Source organism: Calypte anna, chromosome 1 (genome assembly GCF_003957555.1).
Source record: "Calypte anna isolate BGI_N300 chromosome 1, bCalAnn1_v1.p, whole genome shotgun sequence".
Taxonomy (NCBI): domain Eukaryota; kingdom Metazoa; phylum Chordata; class Aves; order Apodiformes; family Trochilidae; genus Calypte; species Calypte anna.
The window spans coordinates 68,547,886-68,570,252 of record NC_044244.1 but is presented as its reverse complement, the minus strand read 5'-3'; the positions used below and the strand labels follow the sequence as shown (position 1 = coordinate 68,570,252).

Sequence of the window (22,367 nt, the reverse complement as noted above, 5' to 3'; positions counted from 1 at the left end):
TTCTAATTGATTTATAAACCCATTCTCTTAAGATTTAAGTTTTCAGTGAAAGTTTTGATGCAATTATATTATAAAAACTAATACTGCTGCTCCATGAGTTACTTTTACAAGATTCTAGAAAGACTTTGTAAGATTTCATACATTTTTAAAATATAAGTATTTTTTAGTATTTTTTTCTGCGCCCAAAGAATAAAATAAAAATTCTGTATCTCTGAAAGCAGAGTAGAGAGTTAACAATTCAGTTTACCCACTTCAACTCAGAACACAGTACAGATCACATTATCATATCCCACAGTAATGGTTTCTTTCTGTGTGAAAAAGTAAAGAAGATATTCCATGGTGATCCTAAGTGTTCACCACTACCCAGTCAGGCTTCCAGGTGCCTATTTCTGGCTCTGCTGCTAACTCTGTTATCTTCGGCAAGTCACTTAAACTCTTTATTCCTCTTCTAGTCCTCTATTTCAGAAGTACTGGCATGGAACTTAACTTTTAAAGATGCTTTCAGATGATCAGAAAAAGTCAGAATGAGATACTGAAATGTTTTCACAGGAATGAATTCTTCCTGCAAATGAATGTTCTCCCTACATAGCCAAATCAGTCTTTTTGGTTTCTTTTTTTTCTTCCAGGCAACAGTTGCTGCTTTTGCTGCAAGTGAAGGCCATTCACACCCACGAGTGGTGGAGCTGCCAAAGACTGATGAAGGCTTGGGCTTTAATGTCATGGGAGGAAAGGAACAAAATTCACCTATTTACATTTCTCGCATCATTCCTGGAGGAGTGGCAGAAAGGCACGGAGGGCTCAAACGAGGGGACCAGCTGCTTTCAGTTAATGGAGTGGTATGTGGAAATTTGATAGAGCTTTCATTTTCATCTGGATTTTCGTTTTTCACAGCTGTTCTAATACTGTGACTTAAAATGCAGCCATATGAAACAAAAGGAATTAGCTCTGTGACAGACCTTCAGCATGCATCTGTGCAGTGAGGCAAAGCTGTATCAGCAGCTTTGTGCTGCTACAGTTTCTGTTGCAATGGAGGGTACTTGAGGAGCTTCATTTTAAATCCACACTACATGCTTAATTTACAAGGAAGTTATGTCTTTCTTAATTGATAATGCTTCAAATTCCTTTCTCAGTGAAAGCATAGTGACAGGCTTTGTTGTTCCTACACTTAATAGCCTCTGAGGTGCACAGCCCCTTTCCAAGCACAGTGATGCCCTGGTGGCCCTTGTGCAGACTTGTGATCTTCAGAGCACGTGAACACATAAAATCTAAAGAAATGTGGTAAGCACATTTGGTGCTGATTTGCAGTGGACCGTACATTCTGGATTTCTTTCAGTGACATCAGTGTGTTTTCAGTGAAATCAGCTGTAGACACAAGCACATACAGCAAGCATGTATCTTCAGTAAAAAAGGTACATTTTTTACATAGTCATTTTTCATGTAAGTCAGTACTTCAGAGTCAAGTGTTTTGCAGTAGTTTCACTGTGAGTGTCATGGAGGTAAAAATAAAAGGTCTTTTAGAGTAGAGAGGAAAAAAATAAGGCTCTGACAACATGGTATGGGTCAAGTTGTGCCTTTCATTTTCCTTTTTGTTCCCTTTTACAGGGGACTGTAAAGTACTGAAAGGGCAAACATACTCGTTCATACAATCAAACATTTCTCTTAATGAAAACACAGTCCTTTTTCATGCAAAACCTCCATCTGAACCTCATATTTAAATACAACAAAGGCACATAGGAGCAATCCCTAGGAGCATAAATATAAGACTTTTAAACTTAAGTTTCCTCTGTGTTGCAAGCCCATAATGAGTGAAAAGATTTGTTTTCAAAAGACATTTAAAGAAAGGGAAACCTATTCCTTTTCTCTTGAAATAAGATATCAGTGCAACACTTCAAGTGGATATTTTGCCACTTCTTCTATCAACCATCATAATTTCAAGACAGTTAATTGGTATGGAAGCTTAAGTGCTGTATAAAAAGATAAAAAATATATACAAGACAAAAAACACAGTGAAAATATTAGTCTTAGGGAAAAAAACCCCAACTGAACATCTAATAAGTAAGTTGCCTGAACTTATCTGATTGGAAGTAGATCAAATATCTGCATTGTTGTTATCCAGCATTTCTTTCAACAAGTTTGTAAAAGTCAGATAAAAAGAGTTCATATTTGTTAATTGGTGGATGGTTCCTTTTGCTGTCAACAATGTCTAGGCAAATACCAGGAAGAAAAATGGTGAGCTTTCAGATGGCAAGATATATTGAATTTGACTGTTGTCTCCTCTATTTCATGAAAGTCTGCTCAAAACATATAATAAGTTTGCTCTAAAATATATATAAAGCTAATGTAGGAAAAAAGGGCAGTATAAAATTCTGCTTTGCATATAGGTACATAAGAAAGCTGATTCCAAGATGGATTTATATGTTCAGAGTCTAAACAACAGAATGTGATGTTTGAATTGCAGTTGCATACTTGAAATAATGCCTATGAGCAACTGTTTGTGTACCAATCTTGGGCTGAATTAAGCCTATACAATATAATTCTTAAAAATACAAAAATTATAGATGTGGTAATTTGTTTACAGACAGCTTGAGACAGGAGGAAAAAGGTTTAAATTTTGCATTGATCGCTGAGACTGGTTAGTCTGTGCTTCTCCCAGTTCAGCTGGGGAAAAGCAAATAACATACAGTATGTACAATATAACAGACAGCTCATCAGTGGAACATGAAATGAAGTATCTATAGCTTGTTTGTTCTCAGAAGCTGGTGGTTATCCAACTTTATAATTATCAACATAACATTAGAGCTATGTATTCAGAATCCAGATTTGTTATCCCAGGGATGACTGTTCCTTGAGCTGTTTCACCAGATGTTAAAAAACGTGTTTTCTCATTATGTCGGGGATTTTGTTACATACTTTCATCCCACACCACCTAAGAGCAGAGAAAATTGAAAGCAGCAAACCCTGCATAGGGTTCTGCAAAGACACTTGCTGATGGCTGTTCATATCTGGCAAAGATTCTGGTTTTGTCAAAGACCTGTTGTCAGTCAGATACGGAAAGAGATACAAAATAGGATTATAATGGCTAATTTCTTACCCAAGCATTTGCTTACCGACATCTAATAGAAATAATTCTTCAGCTTGTAGGGTAGAAATCAGATTATGGTTTTTGTCTGCTAGAGAGTGGGATGTTTTTCTTTCGTATTGATGTAAAGGCTGTGAGCCTGGATACAGTAATAGGTGGTGCTTCCCCACACAATATCTGCAGTGTTTCAGCAGCTGTTTTCTAACTACAGTATTTTGCACTCCTATTTTTGATGCAATCTGCCAATGCAATTAAGTAATGCATGTAAGGATATATAAAGATATAATATATATAGATAGATACATATATTATATATATAATAAGTATTAAATATTAAATAAAGATACCCATTCTGAATCAAATCTATTAAATCCCATGTTTGGTGGGCACTTCTAAAGTAACGTGTTAGATCCTCAGAATGTTCCCAACCAGTGTAATCCAGTTACCAAAATCCCTTGTACAGGCATGACTGATACCAGTAGGTGTCCTTTGCCAGCACAGCCTCACAGTTTTGCAGAGGCAGAAGAATTAAAACATCAGAACAACTTCCTTTGCTGCTATAAGCTCCTTTTCCTAATCCAAGGGTCTCCTGCTATTTAGGTTGTCATCTACCACTATGCAGGTGAATGATTTTGCAGTGCTTTGGAAATATGATTGCAAGCAGCAATGAAGATATTAAGAGCAAGTATAGCAGTCATATTAATGGCAGCTGAAAACTGTAGTTGTTAAAACGTGGGTTAGATATGACTGGAGAGTGGTATTTGTATTTAGCAACACTATCTTTTACTTTGCCTTTGTTATTTTCCCCTCTTTGTTTATGGTTTAGGGCTTTAGGCTTAATTCTGTATCATTAGTGTTCAAGTCAATAGGAGTTTTCCATTGAACTGGATAGCAGCAAAGTCAAATCCTTCATTTCTAATTAGAAAATACTGTCTGTAAACTGGAAGAACAAGGCCGAAGGCAAATGGAAAAGAAAACAGGCAGTCATTAATTAAATGCAGTTTACAAAGTTGTATGAAGTATTAAAGTTCACCATCTTGTTATTCCCCTACAGAACAGAGACAATCACAATTGCTTATTGGTGTCATTTAGCACCAGCCAATTCTTTGAAAGCAAGTGAGTATTTTAGCTACTTTATGTAGCCTGGGAGGTTTTGTTCATAGCTGGATCTAAGTTCATACTTATTCCACAGCAAAACTGATCACAACACTGAGCACACTGTCATTTTCTCTGGATGTTCATGCCACATTACACTGATCACAATTCATAAGCAAAAAAATGAAATGTAAAACACTGCCAAATTTTATACAGCTCCTCCTAAGCCAAGAGCTGTGGTCACAAAAGCCAGTATCAAAGCAATGAGTTATGAAAGATGGCTAGTTGCAGTATGTGTTTCTTAGGATCACCTGTTCTAACACTGAGCAGTAATTGGGTAGGGAACATAGGAAGAGGTTTTAATTTGCATCTGTGGCTTTTTCATTAAAGCAATTTCACAAAACACCCTGTGCATCTATAGCTTTTTATTTTAGCTCTCTTTGGAGCATTGGATACATTTGCTGGTTCATATGCAATGAAAATTTCCTCTTTTTCAAATAAGTGTAATGAAACTCCTTTCTCTCCAAATTACTTCTGGGTAACAGAGCTTGTTCAGCAGATTTACTGCAACCATAGATCACGAATTTCTCAAAGACCTTTAAACAGGAGATGTACTAGATGGATTTCATAAATTTACTCACAATAAATTTACAGTTCTAAAACAGAAAGTCATTTATTTCAAAAATCAAATGTCTATTTACATCAAGTTTTCCTCTGTTTCTGGTAATCATTTTGGCATCTGGAATGACATTCATGATTTCTCCAAGTTGCAGTAACATTTCCAAGGCATTTTAACATTTCTGTAGAACTTCCTGAATCCAATCAGTTGACTCAGACATGAAACACTAATTTGCATTATATATTTCATAGACTCATAGAATGATTTGGGTAAGAAGGGACCTTGTTGTACAAACTCCCCTGTATAGGCAGGAACACCTCTGACAGAAGATAAATAGGAAGGTGATAAACTTGAATTATGTTGTTTATGTTATTTACCTAGAAATTTATTGTGCCTGTTTTTTTAAACTTTTAAAACATTATTTCTAGCTCATAGTGTTCCACAGCAGAAGTAATCTTTATTCACCGTTCCTGCACAATGATACTCAGTCAACTAGGAGAGATGAAAATAGAAAGAATTTTCTTCTGACAGTTACTATAAGAGTGCCAAGTTATTCTATAAGCATGAATTGAACTTCAAATATTTTTAAATGTTGCTTCTCTTTGGATGCCTATGGGAATAGTTTCATTTTTAATAGTACGGTATAAATAAGAGTTTTAAAACACAGCATGCAGTAAACTTTGATTTATTTTACATGGAAAGAAAATTATTTCTGTTCAAATAGTCTAAAATCCATGTGAAGATTACAGTTGTACCATCTTTTTCTGTGCAGAGATACTGCTGTTTGTTGTAGTATGTCCTACAATGCACATGGGCAAAGATACACCATTAGAAAAATTCTCCCTTTTTCTTAAGGTGTGGAACAATCTACATTCCTGAAAAGCACTCTTGTTAATCTACTTAATGGTCAAAACTAAATACTCTTTTCACAGCCAAGTCACTTCTCCCATTTGGAAATGTGCAGTTTCAAAAAAATATTAGCATAGAGATCACAGCTTGAGCCCCTTTGGGAATAGTTTTTATTTCACAGCAGATACCATCTTACTGTAAACCATTTTCCAGAGAGGGAGAGAAAATACATATTCCTCCAGCAAGCACCTGCCATGTTTTAATTGTTAGTGTTTGATTGCTTGCAACTAACTGGATAAAAACTAGTTTATTTACAATAGAGAACACATATCACATAAATGTTAAATGTGTGAGTGATGCCATTAACAAAGACCAGGCTGGTCCCATGGAGTGGTGAGTACGCTCCTTTGCCTGCAGCTCAGTCGCTGCAGAATTGCCACACGTTTTCTGCTGGATACAAACAAGGACAGGGTGTAAGAAAAGAACTACCATTTCAAACTTGCAATTTTTTCATGTATTACCAACATTTAAATATTCTTTTTCTGTACCTTGCAAATAATCTTTGCGTTTTAAATGTGGCATCTGGGGTTTTTGGTTCTTTTGTTGCTGGTTTTTTTTCTTGTTTGCATAAAGCTTGTTGAGTATTTTCCATCCTTTTCACACTGATCAGAAATGAGGTTTGTAATGCAACATTCCCAGCAGTGAATAAATCTTACTTCACCATAATAGTCTCTTGAAAAATGTTAGGTGTGGAAACTTCCTAAAACCCCGACAGCTCTTCCATATGAAAAAAGGAGAGAGCTCTAAGTCAAAGCAGCACTTTTGCTGTTAAATCTTTTTTCTCTGCTTCCAGAGCGTGGAAGGAGAGCACCACGAGAAGGCAGTGGAGCTGCTGAAGGCAGCTAAGGACAGTGTCAAGCTGGTGGTACGCTACACCCCCAAGGTGCTGGAGGAGATGGAGGCTCGCTTTGAAAAACTGAGAACAGCCCGGCGCCGGCAACAGCAGCAACTGCTCATCCAGCAGCAGCAACAGCAGCAAACTACACATCAAAACCATATGTCGTAGGTGAGAGGATTCATTGGTCTTCCCTAAAGCCCACCCGTGGCACCTCACCTGGCCAGCAGCTCCCAGGTGTGGAGATCTGCCAGGGGAGGGCCAGGTGTCCCAGCCCCAGCCAGGAGCCAGGCAGATGGAGGGCAAGGGGGCAGCCCCAGCCCTCAGCATCAGGTACCTCCCTGGGGCTTGCAACCTGATGAGGCCAGGCTGGACCCAGCCCAGTGGGGCCATGGCCAGGCAGAGCAAGGCTGTGGGGATGGCCCAGCTGCAGCATCACTGGGCCAGGGGCTGATGTAGACATGTGAGAGATGTTCCAGAGGATGGATGTGGGATCCTGGGACAGGGACAGGGTGGGGGCAGCCTCAGGAGGGGCCAGGGACAGTCAAGGCGGGCACTGCCCTCAGGGCTCTGACAAGCACATAGTGCAGGGAGGATGATCAAAGCTCAGTCAGGTACACATCCACATGGTCTGCTCCAGTAAAAATGCATTTTTAAAATAGGTGAAAGACCCTAAGGAATTCTTGAGCAAATTTCCAACTAATAACCCTGAGATGACTTGCCACTATGCAGCTCTGGCTTACCCGCAAGCAAAACTGCTTAAGTCTTTAGTTATTGGGAACATTTATTAATTAAAAAACAGAGCATTTGTGACAGCTAAGAATATCCTACTAGATTTATACGTAGTTTAATGTATTTTCCAATAGTCTGTTACCACTTTGCAACAGAACATTGAGGTTTGCTGCTGGTACATGAAGAAAGCCCCTTCCCTTTTACAGGGAACCTAAACTTCAACCTGCACTTCCTCTTCAGGGAACCCACAAATACTTGCTTCTCATCCCCATTTTGGTGGGAAGTATTTCATTCACTCCTGATTGACATTCGATATTACAATAGCTTCAGAGAGGCTTGCAAGTTTTCCGATATAAGTCAAAACACATGGCATTTGAAATACAGACATTCCCATGTGAGGTACAGACATCCTCCACACCCACAGTTTTTCCTGAAATCAGTGAGATTTTCTAACATAAATACATTTATAGATCATTTGCCCACAAGTAGGAAGTGTATCATAGAATCATAGAATCATAGAATGGTAGGGGTTAAAAGGGACCAACCAAGATTGCTGAGCCACTTGGATCCTCACAAGTCTATGGGACCAGATGGGATCCACCCCAGGGTGATGAGGGAGCTGGAGAAGAGCTCCCCAAGCTGCTCTCCATCATTTACCAACAATCCTGGGTCACTGGGGATGTCCCAGGTGATTGGAAGTTGGGGAATGTCACAGCAGTCCACAAAAAGGGACAGAAGGAGGACCCAGGAAACTCCAGGCCTGACAGCCTGACCTCAGTGCCTGGCAGGGCTATGGAGCAGATCATCCTGGGGGCAATCACACAGCACCTACAGGATGGACAGGGGATCAGACCCAGCCAGCACGGGGTTAGGAAGGGCAGGTCCTGTCTGACCAACCCGATCTCCTCTTAAGCTCAGGTGACCCACCTGGGGGATGAGGGGAAGGCTGTGGATGGAGTCTGCCTGGACTTCAGCAAGGCCTTTGACACCGTCTCCCACAGCATTCTCCTGGAAAAGCTGTCAGCCCAGGGCTCAGACAGGAGCACTCTGTGCTGGGTTAGGAACTGCTGGAGGCCCCCAGGGAGTGGTGCTGAACGGTGCTGATCCAATTGGCGGCTGCTCACCAGTGGTGTCCCCCAGGGATCAGTGTTGGGCCCAGTTCTGTTTAATATCTTCATTGGTGATTTAGATGAGGGGATTGAGCCCACCATTAGCAAATTCACAGATGAAACCAAGTTGGGGGGGAGTGTGGATCAGCTGGAAGGCAGGAGGGCTCTGCAGAGGGACCTGGACAGACTGGAGAGTTGGGCTGATTCCAACGGGATGAGGTTCAACACGGCCAAGTGCCGGGTCCTGCACTTTGGCCACAACAACCCCATGGGGAGCTCCAGGCTGGGGGCAGAGTGGCTGAGAGCAGCCAGGCAAAAAGGGACCTGGGAGTCTGGATTAACAGGGAGCTGAACATGAGCCAGCAGTGTGCCCAGGTGGCCAAGAAGGCCAATGGCATCCTGGTCTGTGTCAGGAACAGCGTGGCCAGCAGGGCCAGGGAAGGGATTCTTCCCCTGTACTCAGCCCTGATGGGGCCACATCTTGAGTCCTGTGTCCATTTCTGGGCCCTTCAGTTCAGGAAGGAGATTGAGGTCCTGGAGCAGTTCCAGAGAAGGGCAAGGAGGCTGTGAAGGGATCCAGCACAAGTCCTGTGAAGAAGGGCTGAGGGAGCTGGGGGTGTTCAGCCTAGAGAAGAGGAGGCTCAGGGGAGACCTCATCACTCTCTACAACTCCCTGAAAGGAGGGGATAGCCAGGGGGAGGTCGGTCTCTTCTCCCAGGCAGCTCCCAGTAAGAAAAGAGGGCACAGACTTAAGCTCTGCCAGGGGAGGTTTAGGTTGGATATGAGGAAGAAATTCTTTACAGAGAGGGTGATCAGGCATTGGAATGGGCTGCCCAGGGGGGAGGTGGATTCTCCATCCTTGTAGGTTTTTAAGAAGAGACTGGATGTGGCACTCAGTGCCATGGTCTGGAAACCATGGTGGTAGTGGATCACGGGTTGGACTTGATGTTCTCAGAGGTCCTTTCCTACCTGGATGATTCTATGATTCTGTGATCTCTGGAGATCATCAAGTACAGTGTGCCAGTGACTTACATCCTAGTCCTCCACATCTCATACCAGGTGTTCTCAAAACAGAATGTTTGCACAAGTAAGATTCTATAAGTAACTCAGAAAGTCCCCAGCTCACCAGAAACAGAAACTCACAGTGATGGTTTCATTGTTATTAATGTTGTCACTGACCTCTGTTGATATTTAGGGGAAAAAAACACTGTGTGGACTCCCTGTCCTGTGACCACCAGAATTCCAGTTTTGTTGATGTAAACAAAGACTCTAAGTGGGATTGGAGTCCCACCTCAGGGCCTCACTTCAGGCAGGAGGTATGAACAGTAGCATTTCATGAAGTAAGCTTTGGGTTTCTATGTGTTGTTATACATTGCAGTAGACAAACATTCAAATGGCACAGTGTCATGTGATGTTTTTCATTTTTTCAGCTACCTAAATCTTTTAATTAGCACATAAGATATTTGTACTGATTTAAAATTTTTCATTATATTGAAAGGTAAGAAAAGCAGGCAGCCAGCCATCAGCTTAATTCCTCTGTTTCTTGTGCTTGCTCTGAGTAATGTGTTTCTTTAATTCTAGGTTATTCTCAAGAAAAAAAAAGCCTCAGTCCAGAGTTCAGTAATCAAGCAACCAGAACTGTTCTTCAGTACTCCAGCAAAAGGAAACAACTACAGGAAAATAAAACAGAATTCATCTGGAGAATGTGCTGTACAAGAATAATGTAGTTAAGAGAGCCATAGGGTGGTTACCTTCATGACAAAGCTTTTCAGAGCATGGCAGTCACAGGTACGTGGTACTACTGTGACTCTGTGCCTACTGAGAACGGCAGGATAGGTAAACCCTATGAAAGAGAAGTCCAGGTATCTAAATAATTGTTCGATCTAATCTTGCCCTCCTTACTCTCACAAATTGGCTTTCTCTAGTCTGTGAAATTTGTTTTAAGGGGATCAAGATTGGTTGACAGACCCTTTCGCTACAGTTATCTCCAGAAATGAACAACTACATCAGTTCAAATTTTTGCCACAGACATCAAACTCATATATCATGCTTCATAGCCACTTTGTACTATATATTGTAGAGCTGTTTTAACCTAACTTCCTGTTTATAATTTTCAATTTTCCATCTGGAAATAGCAGTTTACTATATTTATAAAGTATTCCATTTGTAGAAGCAATTGGCTTTTTACTCTTGGTGTTTCCATATATTTTATTATGCATCAACAAAGTGAGAAAGTTTTAGGTCAGTTTTAATTTTATTAGTAGTAAAGTTAGGGAATCCTAGAACTGTATTTTTAAACTTAGATATTGCTTGTATCTATTATAGTTACTATTCAGAAATCTATAACTGGATATATTATATATTTATTCCATAAAATATATATTGTCTGAATGTACCTGTTAGAGAAGTAGGGTCTTTGCTTAGCATGTATTGCCAATGTAGTAAGCTAATGTTAGCAAAAGACCAAGCTTTGTTTGGCAGATATTACTGTGATAGCATAATCTCAGCATTTCTGTATTTAATTTATTTTTCCATCCTAATGTTAATATATTTTAGAAAGGAAGAAGTGTAAGTTGTTTCTTTTAAGACTCACACATTATAATTTAAATCAATTAGAAGTTAGAGTTCTGATTTTTTTTTTAATCAAACCAAATTGAAATGTGCAAACAAAATATATAACGATGTTCCTAAGTTTACATGTCTGCTTTTCCAAAGAAAACAGTTGAACCTGAAAGGCTATATATGTCATCTGCTTTTGAGAAAAAATAAAATGGAACCCCCGAATTCTAAAAAAATAATAATTTTCAGCATGCCTTCTGTGCTTCGTGAGAAAAGGCCAGGAAAGCAAAAGAGCTTAGGGGAGAACCATACAGTCCATGAATGTTTAAAACTCCAGTTGATATTGGTGAAAGTTTAGTAGCATGAGGAATGTAGAAATGGTCTTAACCAGTATCCTGCTTGTGAACTTGGAACAAAGTCAGAAACAATATTCTGAAGGATCTATTCTCAAACAGAGAGAATCAAAGCAAATCAGGAGAAACTGGTGGTGTCATAGCATGTTAGAAATCAAATGCAGACTAGCCAACAGTCTTGACAGTGATTAGTGTAAGTAGCTATTGAAAGGAAATTACTCTATTTTTTAAAATCAAACAGCTTGAATTCATCCAGAGAAGCCTCGTTTTATACAGAGATTTAATTCTGTCCAGTGGTCATTGGTGACAACATCGATTAAGACAGTGGAGGTTGAGAACTACCAGAATTCAAGATGAAATACATTTTATTGTTCTCTGCACTATGTCTTTTTATACTTAATAAAATTATACATACCTATTTTAAAACTGTATTCTCAAAAAGATACTGCTATTAATATTGACGATATATATATATTGTTATTATGACTGCATATAACTTTTCTGTACCTCAACAGTATGGTTTGAATTACACTGATACCTTCATTTCCAGAAACCAGGTATTCAGATTTAGTCAGCCCACTGTACTGCATTTTTCCAAACCACCTCTCCACCTCCTCCCCTCCTCTTCCTCAAAAAATTTAGGTTTAATGGAGTGGAATGCACTGATTAGTAAATTTCAGTAACAGAATGCCATTCATCTAGAGAAGCATATCAAATTCATTTTCATATATTTTTATTCAATAAATTATTTATAAACACTAAAATTAATATTCTGGTCTTTGACAACATTAAAATAAGATTAAAGAAAAATATAAGTTGAATACAACTGTCAATGAACTTGAAGGGAAAGCATGGAGAAATAACATATTAAGGGTCACTTTTCATGCCCCTTACTGATCAATAAGACATGTAGCCCCTAATTCACATAATAATCTATGTTGCTGAACCTATCATCTGCATTTAGTTGTAGGCAGTCTTCATTTGTGATTTAACTGTCATTGATCCTGATGCAACAAGACACTTCCACACATCCATTGCTGAATTATGAGCTAAAAGAAATACAGGGAGGATAACACTTTCCACATGCAGGTCTGGAGGTACTTGTGCATCGTATTTTAATGGATGGGTCTCCTGGCGTTTTCTTAATTACTACAATGAAATTGACATTTCTTCAGTGACCTTAGTGAGTTTTATTGCTCATATTTACTCTTGGGGCTCCTTCATGTTTCGTTGCACTGACAGCAACTGAGGTAGATCCAGCAAATCTTTCCTGTCTTTATTACAATAACCAAAGGGGTGCCATGTGGCTTTTACAAGTCCTTTATAATGTTCTCTTATGCCAAAGACCCATATATATAATCTAATAATATAGATTCAGGAGTTGTTGCCATTTACTTACTGAAGCTGATGGATCTGCTTTGCTAGCCACAGTTTTTCTGTTTATGACATCTACTCTGGCACTTTAAATGGTACTGAAGGGTACTGAAGGATTTTATAGCTCTTGATAAAGCAAAAAGCTCATCAGGTTGCATTTTCCTCTTTTACTTCTGCAGTAAAAACTCATAGCTGAAAGGTCAATGAATGCCTATGAGTGGAAGAAATTATATAAAAACCTACCTGTAGTTCCCAGGTGAATAATATTGCAGAGCTCCTAGTCCTATACATTGTACCTTTTATATATATTTATCACAGCCAAGCTTCCAATCTGACTTAGAATCCATTTGGGACTCTTGTAGAAGAAACAAAATTATATGCCACATTTGCAGGAAAAGAAACTGTTTTTTCATCTACTACCTTCAGGGATTTTAGAGTTCTAAATGAAATTAAGACCTCATGAGCAAACAAGGTCCTAGAATAAAAAAAACAAGAACACAAAACAAGAAGCATCTTTGCCTGTGTTTGAAACAGTACAATATTTTAAGCATAATTTCAGGTTTTAAAATAGTTATTACGCTCATAAAAGATGTATTTTATTACAGGAGGAGACACTGTACCAGAAAGCAGTAATTCATTCTGAATCTTTCTGAAAATGGGATAATAAAAGAAAACTGACCAAACAACTTCCTTATGCAGAACTGTGTGTAGAAGAGCTAAGGAGATCCTTCAGTGTATGAGCAGTTATCAGCTAGAAGTAGTACTGTCCCTTTGTAAGTATAAGTGAGACCATTTCTGTATCCAGCATTCAATAAACCAAGTTTTAAACTGGGAAAGTATTCTAGAAAACTTCACAAGAACTTGCTTGCTCCCTGCTGTGGCACATGTCAGATGAGAAATATAGCCCATTATGCTTGTCCATGGGAAGGTGAGGATGAATTAGGGATGTGTTCAAGCAGTCTTGCAAACACATCCAAGATCACTCTGCTTTTCTGTAAAGCAAATGCAATCTTGTGCTCTGAACCAGCAAAAAAGATTTAGATATATATTTGATGGGTTCATTGCCTCTGCCTTCAGCTGTCTAACAGCAAGCTGTGGAGCTCATGCTGATTGCTTTCTCAGCCAACAGAGTTAGAGGTACCCCTCAAATGTGATTCATTCCACCTGTCTCTGACATCTGTCTTAAAACAGGGTAAGACATCCCATGAAAGGGTTTATAAGCAGAGCCACTGACTAAATAAACATCCTAAATTACTAACTTGAAGTATGTCAGGTCTTTAGGGGTTTTGAGCTGCTTCAGTCATACAGAGCTTCCTAATCAATAAATGAATATCCAGGTCTCAGTGCCTGAATTCCCCAATCTAAAACCTCTGCGTGCATAGCTCAGATGACTGACAGCCCTTAGACATGATTTGGTTTGTAAGGAGGTTCCTCTTGCTATGGGTGTCTGTCCTGAAACTTTTTTAAAAATTTAGGAGCTCAGTACAGGTATCCTTAGCAAAATGGTTTGGCTGTGGTGCTACAAGTTGCAACCTGTGAATGGTAACAGCAGAAGTCTATACTGCCACCTGTAACACTGAGCTGGTGTGTGTCCGGATTACTATGGATGCAACCAAAAAGATGCACAAAAATGAAACAAACTTCTAACAAGAATTTCTGAAATCAAGAGTTGTAGTAAAACTTGACCATTTCTGAAATCTAAAAGTCTGGAACTAAGATTAAGTAAAAATGCTACAAAAGCATATGTCTATAAAGAGCAGCCAAAATCAAAGAGAAAAATAAAAACTCCTTTATGGATTTATTATGTGATCTGCTTTAACTTTACTTTCTTATAGTTAGTTTCACTCTTACTAACTCATCAGATCAAAGGGGAAGCATATGATTCAGCAATTGCACTTTTATCAAAACCATAAATTTCTGATAGGGTAGATACCTCTTCCCTTCCTTCTTCTCTCTAAGGCTTGGATGAAGCTGAGTTCTGTCTGTAAAAAGGTGGCACCCAAACACATCCCAGTGCTACAGAGTTTCTGTCAGATTACAGTTCTGAATTAGTCAGATTACAGTTCTTTCCCACCAGCAGTTCTCAGTATATTGCCTCAGATTGAGCATGTTTTATAAACCCACAAAGCCATATTTATATCAAGGAAAACTCTGTTAATCCTGAAGCTTTAAATCTTGCTTTCACTGGTTTGTATTCCATAGAATAGAAATTTCAATAATTTATTCGAAACCATGTTAGATTTGTTTCTTCTGTACACGTAGCAAGCTTATAGCTCATTTGAAATAATATATCTAGCTGTCCTTACCTGGTTTTTGACTATGCTGAGCGGGGCATTGGCCCCGTGCATCTCCCAGCTGGATAAATGCGCTAAGGGAGACGCCTAGTGTGAGCCCATGTCCATAGCACCCCCAGCTGCCACTTCCAGTGTCAACTCTTATTTTCTGCTGGCATTAAAAAGCAGACACGCACAGATGTACATAGCAGTCACTCAGCGTATTTCCATACATTTCACAGTGCAGGGGCAGTTCAAAAAAAGGCTTTATTTAACACGTGTGGTACTATCACATGAGTGAATATCCTGCATGCTATCAATGGTGAAGAGCAATAGGATAGCAACAATAAAACAATATTTTCACCCGAGTAAGAAATCCACGGTGAATGTAAATATTGCTTAATATGATTAGTGAAAGGCACGCAGTCACGGTCTGATCACACTGCACCTGCTGAATATCACACATGTGCTAATGAAAAGAATTACACAAAGCAGCATTAGGCAAGTGGAACACCCACACTGATGCAAATGAGCCATGCAGCACAAGTCTGTGCTTTGCTAAAGGGAGCCATGTGAACCAAGTGCAGTAATATTTGGATTCAACTTGCAAAGATAGTAATAAAATGTAGTTTCCCTTGTAGCTGTGATTTTTCTCAAAGATGCTATCAGTCTGCACCACTGCCTGGGACTGCCTTCCTCAGAGCAGAACCCCAAACACAGTCCTAGATCATTAGATCCAGGTGTATCTATGGGCTACCTGTAGAAGCATTTTATTTCTCCCTTTCTAGACACTCCATAGTTTTTCATCTTCCTCTCCAAACTCTAACCACAGCTTTGCTCTTCAGATAAAGTATTCAGGTATTTGAAAGTTTTCCTTTTTTTTTCAGTAGGGAAACCCAACCAGGAGCTACAGTTTATATACAACAGCCTATTTCCCAGGCAGCTTCTCTCTGGAAGAAGGCAAGACCCAAAAGAGCACCAGTTTGACAAACAAGGGAATCTTTAGAAACAAGCACTGGTGTTTCAAAGAGAAGAGGACATTGCCAGAAGAAGGCAATGAGGATGATAAAATAGTCCTTCCTTTTGCAAGCTTTAGTGCACTGATAACCTTCACATTTTTTTCCCATGAAATGTAAAGTGCAAAGAGCATGTGGGATGGAAGAAACAGCCACATCTCCTGTTCAGTCTTCATGTTCTGAGTATGGGGATTCATAGCAGTCCAAATTCTCCAGTTCTGTTAGAAAGGCTCTTACTCTGATAAGGGTTACAATCCTGGACAAGGAGGGGTGAAACAAGACCCAAACTCATCCTGGAATTGGCCAATGTCACTAAATAACTGTTTGCCAAACTTAAAGTCAAAAACTTAAGGCTAGGTAAGGCTAAACCCACATTCTGACAAAACGTACGTTGATTGCTTGAAAGCTTCAAATAATAATTTCCTGACATCTGGAAACAAATATTCCAGGGAGGCTGGGGCAGCTGGGGTAGGTTGGATGGTTAGCTTCAATGGAGCAAGGATGTGAGAAATAAGCCATTGGCTCTAATGCAGTGCGAATGATTTTCATGAGATAATGAAGAGTTTCCAACCAGATTCTTTACTGAACTAATGAAGCCTTGGCAGCTAGCTGCATAACAATTATTACACCTTTGAAGCATGATTTAGAAGCAGTCATCTTGCCTTTAGTAGATTATTCAGCTCAGCTACTCAGAACTAATACTGATCTGGTTTATTAAGGAGATGAGTGTAATCTTAAAGCAAATTTGCTCTGCAAGCCAAGAGTCGAAGATGGACAATCCTCACAGCTGGAGAAAAAATAGGAAGAAAGAATGCTTCCAAATCTCAGATCAGATTAAGATTTGACAAATAACCAGCAGGTCAAGGAAGGTAATTCTCCCCTCTCAGCTCTCTTGAGACCCCAGCTGTTCTAGAGACCCCAACACAAGAAGGACATGGGCCTGTTCAAGTGAGACCAGAGGAGGACCACAAATATGATCAGAAAGCTGGAGCTGGAGCACCTCTCTCACCTCTCAGCCACAGGCTGAGAGAATTGGGGTTGCTCATCCTGAAAAAGAGAGGGCTCCAGGAAGACCTTGTAGTGACCTTCCAGTACCTGAAGGGGACCTAAAGGAAATCTAGAAAGGGACTTTTTACAGGGTCATGTGGTGACAGGGCAAGGGGTAAGTTTTAAGCTAAAAGACAGTAGATTTAGGCCAGATATAAGGAAGAAATTCTTCAGTGTGAGGGTGGTGAGGCCAATCAAAGAAGGCATGGGTGATGCTTCCCTGGAAGTGTTCAAGTAGCCAGGTTGGATGGGGCTTTGAGCAACCTGATCTAGTTAAGAAGTGTCCCTGCCCATGGCAGGGTGGTTGAAACTATATGATCTGTAAGGTCCCTTCTAGCTAAAACCATTCAATGATTCTCTGGCTATGAATGTAACTGTTGAAGTGGCTGAAAGTGACTCAGGAGTCAGTCAGAACACATGACATTATTTTTAAGTCAGAGTCAGGGAAGGGGTGGATATGGATGATGGGGATGGAGGGGATGGTTTTGATCTGTAGAGGACAGATGTTTCATGTGAAGTAGGGAGCTTAGCATCAGGTTTGAAACTCCCCACTGTTCCCATGGGTACACACTGGGGGTCAATAGATAGGCTGGGGTTTGCTCGCTTCCTGCCCTGCATCCTGGGGGTGGGGGTCCCAGGTTTAAAAGGGGGAGAATGACTTCCGGGATAAGGTTGGTTTTGTCCCCACAGAAAGTGGTGTTAGAGGAGGTTTGCTTTGTGTGTCAGGCTTATAAATTACTGTTTGTAAGTTACTTGTATCTGTATGTTTATAGCTGGGATAATGGAACCAACTGGTGCTAATAGGTGCATAAGGAAATTGTATTTGGGATTATTTGCTGAGTCTCAGACCAAACTGAAACAGGGCGATTCATTACCGCTAACCTGTCTCTAAAATAGAAGTTTCTGGTCTAAGCCAAACATGAGCAGTTAATGGAGGAAAGAATTATCTACAGGGGGAGATTCATCTCATCTGTGTAAGGGTTGCTGACACAATATAATTTTTTTTTTCACTGAAGACAGCAGAAGAATTTTCTCATTATCCACCTCCATCCCTCTCCTCTCTGCATCAGTTTTTATTCACACCCCAGCTTTAGCAGAAACAGCATAAAACCTTTCTCTCACCTTCCCTGTTGAAAGCACTCTGGTTCCTTGGTCTGATTGTAGGAATATCCTACTCCCAACTTGTCCCTGCATAAAATATATTGGGTAATTACATCTCTCCCATCTCAGAATATTTTTAATCAGAAATGTCTCTTTTTTCTTCCTTCACTACAGAGGGAACCCAGGTGAATAGTTTAGATAGGAAGCCTACATTTTAGGTGCTACATAATGCAACAATCTAGCTGACAAGCAGAAAAACACCTAACATTGGGGCAGTAACTGCCAAAATTTAGTGTGTAGAAGCCAAGCAAACTCTCTGACACTAAAAAGTGAATAGGTATGAACTGAGACAAAGAATCATCATAGAATCATCATAGAATTGGCTGGGTTGGGAGGGACCTCAGAGATCATCGAGTCCAACCCTTGAACCATCGTTGCGGTTGCTAGACCATGGCACTGAGTGCCACATCCAGTCTCTTCTTAAATATCTCCAGGGATGGAGAATCCACTACTTCCCTGGGCAGCCCATTCCAATTCCTGATCACCCTCTCTGTAAAGAAATTCTTTCTAATGTCCAACCTAAACCTCCCCTGGCACAACTTAAGACCATGCCCTCTTGTCTTGCTGAGAGTTGCCTGGGAGAAGAGACCAATCCCCCCCTGGCTACCCCCTCCTTTCAGGGAGTTGTAGAGAGTGATGAGGTCTTCCCTGAGCCTCCTCTTCTCCAGACTGAACACCCCCAGCTCCCTCAGCCCTTCCTCACAGGACTTGTGCTGGATCCCTTCACAGCCTCATTGCTTTTCTCTGGACCTGCTCCAGGACCTCAATCTCCTTCCTGAACTGAGGGGCCCAGAACTGGACACAGGACTCGAGGTGTGGCCTCACCAGTGCGGAGTACAGGAGCAGAATCCCTTCCCTGGACCTGCTGGCCACGCTGTTCCTGATACAGGCCAGGATGCCATTGGCCTTCTTGGCTACCTGGGTACACTGCTGGCTCATGTTCAGCTGTCTTGATGCTTAGGGCTGCCCTTGCACCTGCTGACCCCCTGGGCAGCACTGCCCAAGGGATGCTCTGCTCACTGCACCCGCACGCTTCCTCACTGCACATGTGTATGTGCTGCCCTACAACATGCATAAAATGTTAAATCCTCCCTTCTGTCCAGTATGCTCCCCCTGAATCCAAACGCTATGTGTTTCGTTGTACAGCTGCCATCACTCCATTTTATATCTTTAAGCTAAAGAATTTGTGATGCTTTGAAGAAAATCAAAAGTGAGCAGGAGCTGTGTCTGAAGAACTGTTTGCTCATGAAATGGTGATCCAGTGCTGTATTTTACAAATGTTTCCCCAAATCCTCTAAAAAGACAAATCCAAACTCTGTCTGAAATCCATTCTCTGAGCATTTGAAGCACCACCTGCCTCTTGCTAAAAGAAAACACTCCAGAAACCAACTCCAGACGGAAAATGTTAACCATATCTAGGCAGGATAAATTAATTTTACTGAAATTCATAGCAGATGGCACATAACACCACAAATCATTCTGCAGAAATGTTAGCAGTATTAAACCAGATACAATGGCAAGTTATCACAGGAACACTTCATGTACAAGTTCAAGATACTATAAAAAAGATGACAGAATGACACTTAGGCATTCAGCATGACTGTGGGTTTTCAGCACTTTTAAAGTGTTATTCTTTTCTAGGTAGTGATTATTTCTTAAAGATACAATCACAGATCAAAACTTAATTGCACTTTATGGTACCCAAAAATACAAGAAATTATTGCCACCTATAGCCCACAACCACAACCAGGTGTGTGCTATACAACCACACACCTGGGTGCATAATATATGTCCCTGGCTTCACCAGGTAGTTCACACCACCATAAACTGGCCATGCACAGAAATATCCTCATTATGAATTGCTATTTGGTACCCATAAGTAGATGCAAGATCCAAGGACTAGATCCCAAAGGCATCACAGGAGGAAAATCCTTTCTTTTAACCATTTAAAAAAAATTACTTTTTTTTCCAGGATAATCCCTCAAATATTGATAACCCCAAGGGTATTGATGTTTACCAGTGCCTCAGTTTCCACAAGGATGTTTCCAGAAGCCTGGTCCTCCTAACAGTGCCTTTCCTCATCTCACTGTGTTTCACCTTCCCTGGTGATCCTGAATCCCAACCAGAGAAGCTCCCACATCACTCATTCTCCCAAAAGAGTCAAGTGGCCACTGCAGACTCTTGTCCAGTCTACTTTGTGTGGCCTTTTGTCCCTTTGTGGCATGATTTTCCCTGTACTACTATTATAAAGCCCAGCAAACCATTGGCTGGATGAAACAACTTCTCCTATGTAAGCATTTCTGCTGTGCACAGCCACTCTATACCAAGATGCTTGTTTACTAACCTGGTGAGCAATTAGTAAATGGAAAGCATCTGATGCCAGTGGTTGATGAAATTTGGGGTGCAGAGTCAGGTTGGGGGTGACAGTTTCAGGAGGGCTGAGCACAGCTTTAGAGATGCTATGAATCAAGTTACAAATATGAATTCTTAAACTGATAAATGACTGTACCCAGCTGTGGAACTCCCTCCACATGCAGGACATAAACTGTTGGAGCGAGTCCAGAGGAGGGCCACGAACATGATCTCCTCTCCCATGAATACAGGCTCAGAGTTGGGGTTGTTCAGCTTGGAGAAGGCTCCTGGCAGACCTTGTAGTGACCTTCCAGTACCTGAAGAGGCCTAAAGGAAATCTGTAGAGGGACTTTTTACAGGGGAATGTAGTGACAGGACAAGGGGTAAGTTTTAAGCTAAAAGACAGTAGATTTAGGACAGATATAAGGGAGAAATTCTTCAGTGTGAGGGTGGTGAGACACTGGCCCAGGTTGCCCAAAGAAACTGTGGGTGCCCCATCCCTGGAAGTGTTCAAGGCCAGGTTGGATGGGGCTTTGAGAACCATGGTCTAGTGGGAGGTGTCCCTGCCCATGACAGGGTGGCTGGAAGTAGTATAGAATCATAGAATCATAGAATCGTCTGGGTTGGAAGGGACCTCAGAGATCATCAAGTCCAACCCTTGATCCACTACCGCTGCAGTTCCCAGACCATGGCACTGAGTGCCACATCCAGTCTCTTTTTAAATATCTCCAGGGATGGAGAATCCACTACTTGATCTTTAGTAGATGATCTTTAGGGTCCCTTCCAACCCAAACCATTCAATGATTCCATGATTTATGACTGCACCAAGACAAGTAGTCAGGACAGTCTCAGTCATCTTTAAGGGTGGGGTTTGACACTCTCTGCCCATACATTTGCCAGTTTAAAAAAGATTACTGTGTCTTTCTCCAGTTCCCCAAAAAATGTGTCCCTTATAAACTGGTTTCCTGATTTCAGTTTTAAAACACAAACTAAGCAGCCAGGTTTGCGCTTTTCTTTATCTCAAATATTCCTATCATTTGTGGGGCTGATTTTGACCAGTAAGTTCTTTGAAGATGCAGACTTTTCCTAGCTACAGTGGAATCATGTATTCTGCCCATCTTTACTCCACCATGCTTCCTAACACATGCAGAGCAAAGTCCTGGAAACCTTAAGAATGAGATTAAAGGACATTTTAACCTGATGAAATCCAAAATTGCAAAATAGGACTGTGGATGGAACCATAATTTGGAGAGATTGTACATTTGGTGTATCAGCATTATTTATCATTGAAAAGACTGAGAAACAGGAGGAAAAAAGGGTTCAGTTTAAATGTACAAGGAAAGCATCCACCTTCATTAATCCCTTTTCCCAGTGGCTCAGATGGGAAATTGTTTTGTGCATTTTGTTGTCACTTCATATCTCAACAACTTCTGAAAAATAAAAGTTGCAAGCTGGCTCTTTGTTATTAAGGCAGTATACACTTTTCAAACAGTTTTTCCTTTGGAGAGAGAGAAGCAGGTAGAGGCAGGATAAGCAGTTAGGAGCATGATGTGTACTTGTGGGACAGACATTGCTGCTTTAGCAAAATCCCACAAGTCTGACATTGGTGATAGCCACCACGTTGTCACCTCATAGGATTTTAAACATAAAAGTTGATAAAAAAAAAAAAAAAAAAAAAAAAGCAACAAATGCTGGTACCAAAAAGTGCAGGCACGTAGGGAATCATTCCAAATTCCAATTCCTGTGGCTCAGAGTGGACAAAAAAGTATGCCTGGACATAGCTCACATAGCTCCATCCTTCAGCATTATGCTGTGAGGGACTGCCCACACACATTCATTCTGAGGGCATTCAAA

At 40.6% G+C, this 22,367-nt stretch overlaps 1 protein-coding gene across 1 annotated transcript in view; it reads left to right on the top strand.

The window, feature by feature from the left end:
• The window catches only part of LIN7A (lin-7 homolog A, crumbs cell polarity complex component), a 46,025-nt gene extending 36,013 nt beyond the window's left edge, over positions 1-10,012 (top strand). The window contains exons 4-6 of the mRNA XM_030458750.1: positions 627-836; positions 6,496-6,708; positions 9,960-10,012. Coding sequence (XP_030314610.1) covers positions 627-836; positions 6,496-6,708 — 423 coding nt within the window. The 3' untranslated portion in view covers positions 9,960-10,012. The remainder of the gene's footprint in view (positions 1-626; positions 837-6,495; positions 6,709-9,959) is intronic.
• The last annotated feature ends 12,355 nt before the right edge of the window (positions 10,013-22,367 follow it).